The 14135-nt window shown below is 39.8% G+C and overlaps 1 protein-coding gene across 1 annotated transcript; it reads left to right on the top strand.

Moving 5' to 3' along the window:
- The first annotated feature begins 475 nt into the window (after positions 1–475).
- Positions 476–13782, top strand: LOC103470639 (uncharacterized). Its single transcript, XM_017306532.2, has 11 exons — positions 476–1149; positions 1240–1350; positions 2065–2259; positions 2828–3008; positions 4345–4528; positions 4734–4831; positions 4992–5372; positions 6521–6694; positions 7035–7231; positions 10341–10564; positions 11437–13782. The coding sequence occupies exons 1-11, from the start codon at positions 1015–1017 to the stop codon at positions 12038–12040; spliced, it is 2484 nt and encodes an 827-aa protein (XP_017162021.2). The 5' UTR covers positions 476–1014; the 3' UTR covers positions 12041–13782.
- The last annotated feature ends 353 nt before the right edge of the window (positions 13783–14135 follow it).

The raw sequence follows: 14135 nt of genomic DNA, 5'->3' as shown, positions 1-14135 counted from the left end.
AATAATCAAAACATAACATTTAAATGTTTTTGTAGCTCTATCCATCCATTTTCTTGACACCCTTGTCCCTCGGTGGAGTCGGGAGGGTTGCTGGTGCCCATCTCCAGCTAATGAGACACACAGGACAAACAACCATGCACACACACACTCACACCTAGGGGCCATTTAGACAGACCAATTAACCTGACAGTCATGTTTTTGGGAGGAAACCATGGTACCCGGAGAGAACCCACGCATGCACAGGGAGAACATGCAAACTCCATGCAGAAAGACCGGGGCTGGGAATCGAACCCAGAGCATTCCTGCTGCAAGGCAACAGCTCTACCAACTGCGCCACTGTGCAGCCCCTTTTTGTAGCTTTAATTTACAACAATTTATTTGTTTTAAGGCATTTAATTTATTGACATTTAATTTATTTCTTTATTTTTTTTTATTAATTTCACAGCACATGCAGTCATTTTGAAGTCTAGTTAAGATTTTTGTAATAATTTTGAGTAATAATTTTGAGTGTGAATTATTTTATCTAAAAATTTCCTTCCATATCTGACAAAGCAAAACTGGAATGTATTCCTATCCAGATAATAGATAAACATATTTCTGCGAAAAAGTATTTGCCTTATCACAAATATTTTCAGCTTTTACATTTTAAATGCTGAAAACCATCGAATAGCTGCAGATTGTCATTTGTGGTAACTGACAACAAGCGTTTTATTTTAATTGAGCCATGAAACGGTTTTAAAGCATCATGGATCTGTTTAAGGACACACTATATCATCTCTTTGAGGAGCTTTTTTCCCATAATAAATTAATTCATCATTTACAAATAGCTTTTTTAGACTTTACTATGATATTGCAATATCATAGTAAATATCATAGTAGTTGTTGACTACTTTGTGTCTTTCTCATATGTAAATTTCACATCTGATTCAGATATTAGCAAAGAACCTGTCAAAACTCTCCAGGATGTCGGCATTGACAAATGATTTTAGTGTTCTATAAAATAAAAATGTTCATATGCATCTGTCTGAGACTCAGTTTGTGATGGAGACAAATCAGAACAAGTCAATGAGAAGAACTCGGAGGAACAACCAGTCTCTTCTTCAGGATCCGTATTACAGGGAAGTTCCTGGAGGACATAGAGACACTCCTGTGAGTCTTCATTAGCATGTTTCTGTCAATTTCATCGTCATAGTTAGGAAGATATTTCAATTTATCCTCCACTGTGATTTTTATGTGCAGATCCCAGGAAAGCCAAGAGATGCTAAAATGATTCACTCCATTGCAAGTCTGATCAGGGCAAAGAGCAAACTGCTGCTGCTCGAGAACCCTGATACTGTGGAAATCTACAAGGTAAGTAACACTTATGCAGTTATAAATAAGTTATGTTATAGACATTTTTACACTGAAAGTTATATTTTCTTTTCAAGTTTAAAATGGAGTTATAAAGACGAAACAACATGCAAGCCAAGCAATAGCTAAACATGTGTGTTGTGCAAAAGTCTAGAGGCACATCAGTGTTTTCTTTTTTGTAACATTTTAATGATCCTGACTAATAATGTAATGTTTTATCAATTCAATGAATATAATCTGGGAAACAGAAAAATGGTGTCCTGTGATCAAAATACCACTTTGTTTTACTTCCATTTCCTTTTTATTTCTTACATACAAATGCTTCTTGTGTTTTTAAGGGAAATATTGATTTAGGCTGTATTTAAAAATAAAAGCAATGCCCTTCTTCATTTTAATGTCATTTCTGCAGTACCATCCATTACCTTTGAGAGGCGCCAGAGTACAGGACGCCCATATGGTTAAAAAGAAATGAACAGACAGCTGTAAAGGCTGGTTAGCTAAAATAAAATGCATTTTCCTGACACATTGAGGAAAAGCATTATTGAAGAATCCAGTTAACATAAAACAGATATAAAGACATGGAGAGGTTTGACAGTGCTGAAATATTTCTTATTCAGAAACTTTAACGGTTCTGTGCACAATCAAGACGATAGTCAACAGGCCTTTGCAAACTTTTAAAAAAGCTCTCTATTTGTTTGTGTATGTTGGATTTAGCTGAACGATCCCACAGCTGATACCAGAAAGTCGACAAGAGGTGACCTTTATCTTCCAGCCATCTCAAAAAAAGCTCCAAGCCTGAACTCACTCAGCAGAGCTCTGAGTCAGTCCTGCCCTTATCTGTATGACAAACGGAGAGGATCCTTCTCATCATTTACTTCACAGAGAACAAGAGTTCACACAGAAAAACAGGTGAAGTGACTGTTTATCAGATTCATGCTGAAAAAGATTTATATATACTGTTATTTACTAAGCAGTCACTTTATATCTCTTCCATTGATCATACAGTAAATTAGATGATTTATGTATCTTTCAATTCCAGATGGATTAAACTTTTATTAGAAACTGCTGATCTGCTGTGATTTATGCACACAGCTATTTCTTTGGTGACAGAGAAGATTTTTAAAAAATGTAGCCTGGTATGGTGATTCTTCAATTTAGCAGTGGTAATCTGATTGCTAGGTCAAATTTTGATGCCGATAACATAATAGCATGGCTCCATCCTGCTGTTATCAACATTTCAGACTGCTACAGCTCAGACTGAGTTCACTGTATTTCAGTGGACTCCACAATAAAACAGTTATTATGACCTAATGCCTAATGATGCTTTGGTGATCTTTTGGAGCTGATACAACCCTGATCTGTCAAAGCATAGAGTTTTTTTTAACTAATTCTTTCTGCTTTTAACGCATCAACTTTGAGAACAACATCTTCACTTACAGCACATATGCAAGTATCTATGACTTATCTTTCTTTATAGCAGAGTAACCTAAAGACCCAAAAGGAGGCAAAGAAGTCCAATGTGACAGTGACTATGACCTTCCTAGGACCAAGTCAGCGACGGTCACTCTCAAAGTCCACCAAGGATGAACTGAAGGTGCTTCAGCAAGTCAATGGAGGAGAAAATCTCTGTGTCTTTAAGGGCCTTGTTAGCGCAGGAGGTAATATACAAATCTCTTGTAATTTTGGATAAATTGAAGCTGTTGTTAATTATTTAAGATGAAACAGATTCAACAGTTAATGCAATATGTTACAAGTCCAGATTTTCCCTGAATAACTGCTGAGGTTTGACTAGTATGGGTTTGCTTAGAAAAATCATCAGTTCTCTGCTTCATTTGTACGATTCTGCTTTATGCTTTATTTCCTCCATTCTAACATGCCACTTTTCAAATTCCTCATCAGTTATCTGTTATGAAACCTTTTGTGCTTACAGCTATTTAGATACTCGTTTTAAATTTGCAGTTACTTTTGTTTTTCTTCCACTAACTGTGGTAACTTTTGCTCAGTTGTTTTTCATTCCACCAGTCTCAGGTGTTTCCATCAAAGTCTACTTTACTTAACAAGACATAAAGATGCCAGCGTAGATTTAGTGTTTTCGATTGTGTCCACATGATTTGGCTGTAAGTTTCCCTAACACCAGACTAAGACCGGACTACGGGATTAAAATCCACCAGAGTGTGGATGATGATCTCTGCAGGGCCTCAGGAAGGCGTTCGGGGGAGCATAAAGATCGTAATCCACTCTCCATTAAGCGGGAGGGATTGAGAGTTCCTTGAGTGTTTTGAGCTTTCACTAAGTGTTTGTGGAGGTGCATCGCTGCAGACTGGTTTTAAGAGCGTCTGAAGCTGCGGCACCTGTTGAGTAATCTATAATTTTCACAACAGCTCAATAAAAACCGCTGTGCCCAGGTTTCTTACATAGAAATCGGCATGTGTTTCATTCCCGGGTAGTAAGGTTCACATTTTTTAAGAAGACATCCATCCAAATTGCAAAAAGAAACTGAGTTTTTCAGACTGCAGAGAAAATGCAAACTGGACACATGCAATGCTGTCAAACAGACGTCCTGGCATCCTATTTAGCAATCAAGAGGAGAGAGGAGGAAAAGGTACAAGAAGCAGATGATATGCTGCTATACAATACTGGGATGACCTTTAATACTGAACAAACAGAAGGAAGTCAGGGAAAGCAGTAGGAAAAACATCGATGCTGAGCAACCAGAGACCAGTCCGAAATCATGACAGGGAAATGGATTTTACAAATTTGCTGTAATGTTTGAATATTTCTAACAATCCTAGATGCCAGTCAATTAAAGCTCTGATGTGACAGAGCTTTAACATACGTCTACGGAAATATTGAAATAAACCCAGTAAATACCGTGAATCTACAGAGTAAAGAACATAGTTGCTCCTGTATTGATGGAGATGGGACACCTTCAGTTTTAACCAAAGGTTGAAATATTTCTTTAAGTCTTACTTTTTGTCCACTTTTATTTTTCAGAGCAGTTTCAGTTTGTGTCTCAGAGGCACAGAGGTTTCCCCTTCAGCGCCAGCTTGTTTGTCAACGGCATCGTGGTGGCTCGGATCAGCTCCTGCTGTGAGTACCGCTACGCTCCCGGCTTTCAGCAGGGCAGGAAAAGCTACTTCAGACTGAGCTGGCTGGCTGGTGGGACCCCCTGCTACAGGTCAGGTTTCACCCTACAGTCGAGGTTCAGCCACATGTCGGCAGAAGTTTAAAATTAGTACCAGTGAAAACAAAGTGGGCAAATCTAACTCTAGACATTTAGGAACAAAAGAGAAAGACTGCTTAAAAAAGTAATGGTAGTGATGATGGTGGCACAGGGGAGGAAATATGACTTATGATGAAAGCACATTTTTCATCTTTTTCAGATGCACTAGTCTCCGAAACAAATACAGCTCCTGCCAACAGCTGAACAACGGCACAAAGGAAAACTTAATTCTCCCTCTCGAGCAGAACACTGGCAATGGTACAAAGCCTGGAAATGAGTGTCTCCATTTTCCATTACTTCCCAAAGCTTATTCATCAATATTTTTTGACATTGCGCCCACTCCTGGGTTTCAGAGGACTAGTCTAAATAAAAAATCTACCACAAAGGCTTATTTTCTTTCATTTTGTCTCCCATAAAGGCACCATCGAGTCGTGTCCATCATCCCCTCTTTTTATCCCAGCCAAACCTGAGAAGATATCGGTGAGGAGAACTAGAAAACATGTCAAGGAACGCAGCAAAGGATCCACTGACAGCGAAGAGGCTGTTTTTTCTGGGATGAAAGAAAAATTCAGGAGGAAAAAACGCAAGGGTCAAACCGATCAGAAAGAGAGCAAAGGAAAGACAGGTGGGAAAAGCAGAGGGGAAGATGAGCAAGGCGGCAAGGGCTCAGAGAGATCAACAGTGCCTGAACAATCTGAAGAGAAGACTGGACAGAAACCCAACCACTCAAAAACAATGGGGAAAACCACTAAGCCGCAGACAGAACAGCTGCCATCAAACAAGACAAGTAAAACCATTGGTGAGCGCTGGATCATTCCTGTTGGTTTCATTACTGTGAAACAGAACGAAAAAAGGTGTCAGAGCCAAACACTTTGTCAGTGAAACTAGTGTTTTTGACCTTAACATTTAGTTTACATCAGTTATAGAAGCACAAAAATCAATTTGCTAAAACCAAATGTGAACGTAAAAGTGCTGACCTTATGTTCAATCTGAGTTCAATGCTACTAGCCGATCATCTTGGCAAAAGTGCATTTTATTCATTCATTATAAATCTATAATCGGTCCAAATTAAATGTTTAGGGCTTAAAATTAAAATGTTATGGATTTTGGACATGACTGACTTACACTTTGATCAATTTGGGTCACAGGTCAAGTACAAAGTCACAAAGTACTTCTTTTTAAATTGTTCAATTCAGTCTGACATATTTGATATAAACTTGTGAAGTTGATCAAATTTGTTCTTTCGAAGAATTGACCACATGTTCTCATTGGGTTTAGTGTTGAAAATGTTCTCACCACATGTCCAAAAATTCAGTCATCCTGATCAGAGCTCCATCACACTTTAAAATCCTCAGATGATTATAACATTTGACCTAATATGATGCAATGACACCACTCTTTCTTCATGGCATTGTTCTCGGGCAGAATTATTGAGCTCATTCTTTTGGATGAGAAGCAATCCAATATGAATGATTCACTTGTGGCATGACACAGGACAGACAATGCTAATCATCTCTTTCCCGTAAAAAAATGGTTTTCCAGATGCTGCTGAACTATAAACTTGTTAAAAAAGTAAAGTTTTAATTCCTGCAGTCAGAGAGCAAAGTGCTCTGTTAGGAAAATATGGAAAATCTCTAACTTATCTTGATTATTGAGGGATTTACAAAACAGCTAGAATAGGAGAAATATGATCTTTCTTTTTAATTATCGTCAAAACTCTTCCAGGAAGGTTTTGGATCAGCCAAAAACTTGTAATGCAAATTCATTTGGTGGACTTCCTGAGAGTAAAGAATCACAGTCGTCCAGCCTTAAAGCGACAAATGCATAGACTAGTTTTACAGCGTCACCCCTGGACAGGAGGTGTAACTCAACCCAACAAGATTTGTGCATGTGTTATCTCTCTTTAATGGTTTGCAATAAAAGAAGAAGAGCATTTCTTTTTAAAAGATTCATTGCAGGGTGAGGAGGGACTGACTAAGCAGAACAGGAAGGAGCAGAGAGACCTCAAGTCAGATGGGAAAACCAGCGATGGGGGAAGACTGAAGGACTTCTACAAAGAATGTGTGGAAATGAGTGCTGAATTGAACCAGAGCCCAAACAAACACTGGTTCAAGGCAAACAGTGAGTACAGACTCTGCATAAGAGCAGAATTAAAATGAGTCCCACTGGAGGGCTGTAACTCATTTACATAACACAATTTGGGGGGAAAAAATGACTGAATGTGCAAGAAGCACGCTGAGCAGCGTCTGCTTGAAGGAAGATTGATGATGTGTGGGAGAGATTATACAGATGTTGCCTATACAGACATACATATTCTCACATCTATAAATCTAAACGTTCACTTTCTCTATGGCTTAATGGATGCACAAACTGAACATTATTAGTTTGACTCCCGTATGTAAATCTTGTGTTCCTTTCGCGCGGTTTTATCACCCATTAGTTGCTCGATTCTCTCTTTAAGTCCTAGAGAGGTGCCGGCTCCAGAAGAAGCTGTCGTCATCATGCCCCAAAGCTCAGAACTCCGATGTGGAGCTGAGTGCGGAAAGTGACACAGTACCGCAGCCTGATGGAGAGCCAACGGAGGAGGAGGAGGAGGACACTGCAGGCCAGGATGCTGCCAAAGAGGAGCTTGTTCAAGAACAAGACCTGCAGGCACAGGTGTGTGTCCAACACAGATCCGCTGTGGAGAAAACCTGTGTTTCTGCCAGAAACACTGCTGCCTTAAAATTACAAGCACAGGCTGTGCCAGATGACCACATTTTGGAATTACTGGATGCAGGCATGTGCATTGGTTTTTTAGATTGTGAAATGCAATTAAAACAGCAGCCCTCCAAACTAAAACACATTTAGTTTTTTAGTGTTCTGATGTCATTTGCACCTACATATTACACTGATGCATGAAATCCAGATTTCCCTTCACCTGTAAAATATTTCTTGTAGGCTTCTTCCCCTAACTGCTGGTTTTATATCCATCAAGAACATCATTTATTATTTAGCATAATTTTTTGTGATTTATTGTTCTGAACTAGGCTTTGGTTTCTCCTGGATTCTCAAATGAATCAAAATTTGTTTTCTAATCGTCTGTGGAAAGCAATTCAAGTCAATGCTCATCAGAATATTCTAAATCCATGATCGTACCACCACCGTGTTTTATTGATGGTTCTAATGTTGTCAGAACCAGGAAGTACATTCTTTCTAAAACAGTAATGATTCTTGCTTATCTGTTTAATAACACTTCTTCCAAATCTGCCCCCATAACAAAATGTTCTTTTGCGCATACAGACTTGTAATCAATTATTTTTTTTAATTAGATTTTTCTTGTAGACTCATTAACTCTACATTAATACTACTGCTTTGACTTTTATCTGTAGTGATTTTTGTTGACGCTTTCTGATGAGGATAAACAGCGGTCTTGAATTTTCTGAGCTGATTCACTGTGTCTTTATGAAGATGGTTTTCTCTGGCTGATGAGCATCAACATCTCTTCTTAAAACCTCTTGCAATCTCGTTTAGCTGAGTCTTGATGATGTGATCGATTACTGTTCTGTAGATAAATCAGGGCAGCCACTCACCTCTAAAGGTCATCCCATTGATCGGGCTCGCTCACTTATTCTAATTGCACCTTTGACTTAATCATCAAGACGAATGCTTACACCTCCTCATCACATATGGGTTCCTGTAATGCGCAACAGCACCAAGGTTCAATAATTAAAAATGATTACATTACCATGGAATATGCTTTAGTTAATATCCTCATGTTTCTCACATCAAGGTTTCTGTTTGCATCCATCAATGTTAAACTGGCACATTATCAGCAAGAAGTGGTTGAAGAAATAAAGAAATAAAACAAAAACTTTGCTTCTTCAGAAGTTTGAGAGAGTATTTTTGAAAAGTGGTGAGTAATAAAAAAAGAGAAGCAAATGTGACATAAGTGGAATCGGAAATTTTTTTATAAACATTGTTATGTGTTTTTGGGAGATGGAAATCTGAGAGAAACAAACAAAAGTCTTCAGAGCGTAACTGCAGGCCTCTGCAACGTGGAGCTTTGTAAACATGTTTCTTATAAGTCGTAATAAATTACTTTGGTTTAGTGCCGTTCTGTTTTATTGCTCAACATAAAGTTTGCACCATCGTAACTTTGTTGCTTATTGAAAGGATTCCAATAAGACAATAGTTTGTAAATCAGGGATGGTTAAACATCGTATTTATAGGACAGGATGCTTATGGACCGGTGACCGGAACATGGTGGACTCATCTTTCACTGGAGAATTTTACTAGAGACTGAAATATTTTTTCGCTAGTGTCTATAAGAAACAGTTTCTTCATTTGCTTACCTAATTGTTTTGTCAAAAAAATCCTAGACATATCATGCAGTCACCAGTTATAAAACCAGTAACATAATTGCATTATACCAAGTGCCCTCATTAAAAACATCAATACACATCAAATTTGTTCCAGTTATCATGGGTCAAAAGCAACTTTAAACAGATAAGTTTTGAGCATTGATTTAAAGGGACTCAGTGTTTCAGCTGTTTAGCAGTTTTCTGGAAGTTTGTTCCCCTCAGTGCTGCTGGGGTTTATGGGGATACAGGAACCAACCAATATCGGTTAAATCTCCTTAAGGAGTCGATTCCAGCTTTAGGTCAAACAAATCCAGTAGAGAAACATGCTGAGAGCATACTTGCAGGCAAACTATCTGACTGTTATCCTTTGATGAGACATGAATTCAGAAGGGACAAATGGACCAGCTGACACAAAACTGCATTAGCAAAAATTTCAAAGAGCTAGCGACTGTGTTATTCAGTAAATTTGTTTTATATTGCTCTATTCAGTCTTATTATAAACCACAAAGAATATGAATCATTCCCAGCACATTATTTTACATAACATTAAACAAACACAATGATAGATATGAATGAACTGCTTGAACATTTTAGCATCACTTTAAGTTTAATCATTTCCACCTTATTCTAGAAAATAGCAAGCTGAAAACTAATATCCTTACCATTTTCACAAAAGTGTCAAAATTACTTTTAAGATCTCATAAATTCTCTATCAATCCATCCATCCATTTTCTTTCACCCTTGTCCCTCAGTGGGGTCGGGAGGGTTGCTGGTGCCTATCTCCAGCTGGCGTGCCGGGCGAGAGGCGGGGTCACCCTGGACAGGTCGCCAGTCTGTCACAGGGCAACACAGAGACACACAGGACACACAACCATGCACACACACACTCACACCTAGGGGCAATTTAGACAGACCAATTAACCTGACAGTCATGTTTTTGGACTGTGGGAGGAAACCGGAGTACCTGGAGAAAACCCACGCATGCACAGGGAGAACATGCAAACTCCATGCAGAAAGACCGGGGCCGGGAATTGAACCCAGAACCTTCTTGCTGCAAGGCAACAGCTCTACCAACTGCGCAGCCCCTCTATCAATCCAGGAAACTCTAATTGATAATGTCCAGCTGCTTTTGCTGCAACATATAACAGTTGCAGCAAATGGCCCTTGAACTTTATCTGAGGTGAACAGATCAGGATGTCACAAAGATCAGGATGAAAAATCTTCAGCAGTGCCTGAAGAATTCCTCATGCTCTCGCAAAGTGGCCAGGCAGACGTGGCCGACAGCCAGACCATATGTCTCCCCTGGACCCTCTTCACATCTCTGTATTTAAGCCTCCAACCTCTTACAAAAAAGCTAAATTACTTTAGAACACAACATCTTGCCTCCATAACCTAATACCTTTTTTCTTGTGTTGCGAACACAGCTTGATGCCATGATGACGGTGTTGAGCACATCTGATGAGGTTGAGCAGCTGGTTCTGAGGAACACCGAACTGACAGATGACCTTTTGTTCAGTCTCGCGGGGGTTCTGAAGAACAGTCCGTCTGAAGTCACGTTGCTCAATCTCAACCTGAACCTCATCGGCCCCTACGGCGCTCACATCCTGCTGGACGTCCTGAGAGTAAAGCCGCAGGTCCAACGCTTACAGTAAGTCCATGGTTCCACCCACTTGTATTATATCAGATTAAAATCTGGCGAAGAAATTGATTATCTAAAAATCACGTCATGCAGTCATGAGATTATTTAAAATGGCTTACCCAGACAAAAGAAGACGGCAAACTTTATCTTTTTTTTATATGAACAAAGAGATTCCCCAGCTCACCTCTATAAACTCACCTCTATAACTTTCTGAGTTATGTCCTTTTTCCACAATAAACAGTCTTGCTAAAACTTTTATGTGAATTTATACTGACTCAACAAAAAATGCTTTACATTTACATTAAACCACTCTTTAGTTATGCATACTTTGCTTCCCAGCGACCAGATATCTCTGTTTTTTCGAATGTTACATCTTTAAAGAAGAAATGGAAAAAATCTTAATGCAGGACCAGAGTGAGCCATCCTGAAGTTGTCAGCTGACACTGCTTTGGTCTCTCAGCATCTTTGTGACACTGATGGCAATAACGTGACTAACCGTCCTATTTAAACGTGGATATGAGCTAATTTGTTGACACAACTAGTCCCTGGAGTTTTCCACTCTTTTCACATTTACATGACTCAGATGCCATAGAGGACAGACTTAACAGTCACAAAACTTTTTGTATGAAAACTGTTAAAAGCAAAATGTCTATACTCAAAGCAAATGTTTCGACATATAACCTAAAAATAATTATCAAAACTACTTTTGATAAAAAAAACATATTAAAGTTAAACGAAAAAAAAGAAATGATTAACTACTCAAATATTTGAAGTTTACTGCAATTGTATTAATATTTGTAATAAAATTTGGAAATGGATAAATATAGAAATATACATTTTTCTGCATCCACTCCTACATTGCTTCTTCTTTATTTTTGCAGCTTGTTTGGGAACAAACTGCGTGACCACGGAGTGCTGACCCTCTTGAGTGGTGTAGCGGAGCTGCAGCATCAAACTGCAGCAGCTGCCGCAGCCGTCTACCAGACGCTGCTTTTCCCATTAGAGCAAAATGCGCTGCTGCAGCTCCCCACCGGGTGGAGCTCTTTTAGGGCTTTTACTCTCCTGGAACTGGATGTTGGTGGAAATGGCCTCGGCAGCGACGGGGTCAAGGTTTTAGCATCGTACATGAGATCCCACTCACAGCTGCAGTACCTGGGGCTGGCACAAACACACAGCGCGGATCTGTCTGCGTGGAAGGAACTTTTCGACAGCCTGAAAGGCAACAACTCTCTGACTCAGATCATCTTAGATGAGAACAATCTGGGGGACCCCGGAGTCAGGCTGCTGGCAGACATGTTGAAAGAGAACACGAGTCTGCGGCAGGTGGACCTCGACAGGAACGGCATCAGCGATGTGGGAGGAAATGACATCATGGGGGCGCTGCTCTGCAGGACTCAGGTATCCCTGACACATCTTAGCCTTGATGAGAACGCCATGAGTGAAGGGTTGATGAGCAGGATACAGGAGCAGATAAAATGCAAATAAAACCTGCAAGAGCGACTGAGTGAGGTTGGAAAACACCAACAAGTTGTGCAAATTGAACAGCCTTGATCCCTGGTGTTCACCGTTAGATGACAGATGAACAAACTGACTCATTTGATTTGTTTTATCATCAAACACATACACTCACACAAATGTCTGTTCCTTCCTATAAGTGGGTGGCCCTGCGAAGAAACGCTGCCTCTCGGTTTAGTGCAGGCAGGTAGTGTAGGAGGTCTGTTTGCTTTTGAGCCGCACTGCGGTGTGGAGGCACTTTCAAAGACTTTCAATGAACTGAACCTTTCTTCTGTGCAGCGAGGTTACATCTGCACCTTCACCTTCCCAGCAGCATGCCCCCTTGCGACTCAACACCCACCTCTTCTAAAACCGACTTCATCGCGGGGCTCACCGATCCCTCTGTCGTTTTATTGAATAATTTGCTTCCTCTTCACCAAAAAGAAACCGCTATGAATCATTCCACCCACAGTATTTACGAGTGGATGACTTACCCGCAGCATTTCCACCTCAGAACTTTACAGCAGTCATCAACACATGCCGATCTTCACTCCTCCAAATCAGAAGATTGGTACGTCAGACGGCAATGCCGTGACACATCACCAGCCCTCATTTACTTCTCGTCTTTTCACGTGCTAGACAGAGCTTCTATTCAGAGTGCGACGGAGAAAAAAGGACAAGACTGGGAAGAATTTATGTGAATCTCAAGGCCATCATCTCATTGTTCCATCATCACAGACATTCTGAGAATAACTGTACCTGTGATCAAAGCTTGTCAGGGTGGTAATTATCTCGTCCTCTCAGGGCTGCCGTCGGTGAATCTGCCGAAACCAACCCATCCATATTTCGTCTGCAGTCTGTGCAAATTCCTTTCTGTGGAGCTCTGATAAAGATGCCTCCAGAAGGATGACAGATAAATGAGACTGACGTTTCTGAAGATCGCATCCATGCTTTGCTGTTTTGGACTGAGCTTCTGTTTGGGATGTTACAAGGTGCCATGAAAAAGTTTCTGCCTCCTTAACGGTTTGTTCTGTCAGCTTTTAAAAACCACTTAAATGTTTCAGATCAAACTAATTTTACAGTCTGACCAAAATGACCCGAGTAAAAATAAAATGCACAAATCAACAAGGAGGCTTCAGGTAGCTGTGTTTAGACCAATACTCTGTTCTTCACAATCATCATTTGAAAACTGCACGTTGTATTTCACCAAATATTTATTCAAGACATTGTACATTTCTTAGCCTAGGAAATTTGTTACGACACAGATTTTTTTCCCCCTAAATTTTTACTATTTTAAGGCCTCTGAACTCACATTTGAATTAAAAAAAGAGGTAGACCATTAAGCCTGGATGAGTATAGGCTGGTAAACAGGACCTGCCCTGTAATTCAGACTCCTTCAGTTGAGGCGTTGTGCGTCTGTTACAACTGAACCTCACATCACTGATCCCATTGTCTGTCTGCTAATGTACCTGAAAGAAATCCTGCAGCATCACAAGCTTCTTTCAGGTATTTTCAAAGAAAAAGACCTTCAACCACAAAGACTCAATCTGGAAGGAATTTTCTGTTTGCCATTCAGCCACCTGAGGTTGTTCAGTCTGTCCGTTTATTGTGGAATAATGAAGTTAAATGCACAGTTCATTGGTTTTCTGCAATTTCCATATTACTAGTGAATAAATGCCTTAAAACTTTGAAAAGAGAATGAATTATTTATCCTGTTACATGGTAAATCTCTTGTTTGTGCACACAACCTGAGCCAATAAAGCTGCTTCTAATTCTTCTGAGCAGGCTGCAGCTGATACACAGGACTTCATTTTCAGGTAACTGATACTTTGCTAGAAGCAAGCTGCAAAATAAAAAAAAAAGGTCTTGGAAATTGAGTTTCTTGACTCTGACTGAAGGCAAAAATAAAACAAATAAAGTGAACAATGGTTCACTGTCCAGACTTTGTTTAGGTTTTCAGGGCAGGGTGATGTAATTTATTCTCACTCAACTCAAAGGTCAGTGTCTGTTTGCTGAACCGGTTCTTTTTTTTTATGCCCTCACAAACTCAGTTTCTGGATGAATAACGGTGCACTTCAGCATCTTT

The sequence above is a fragment of the Poecilia reticulata genome, chromosome 9 (genome assembly GCF_904066995.2).
Source record: "Poecilia reticulata chromosome 9, P_reticulata-male-v2, whole genome shotgun sequence".
NCBI classification, from domain to species: domain Eukaryota; kingdom Metazoa; phylum Chordata; class Actinopteri; order Cyprinodontiformes; family Poeciliidae; genus Poecilia; species Poecilia reticulata.
The sequence above is the reverse complement of the archived record's forward strand: the minus strand, read 5'-3'. Positions and strand labels throughout refer to the sequence as shown.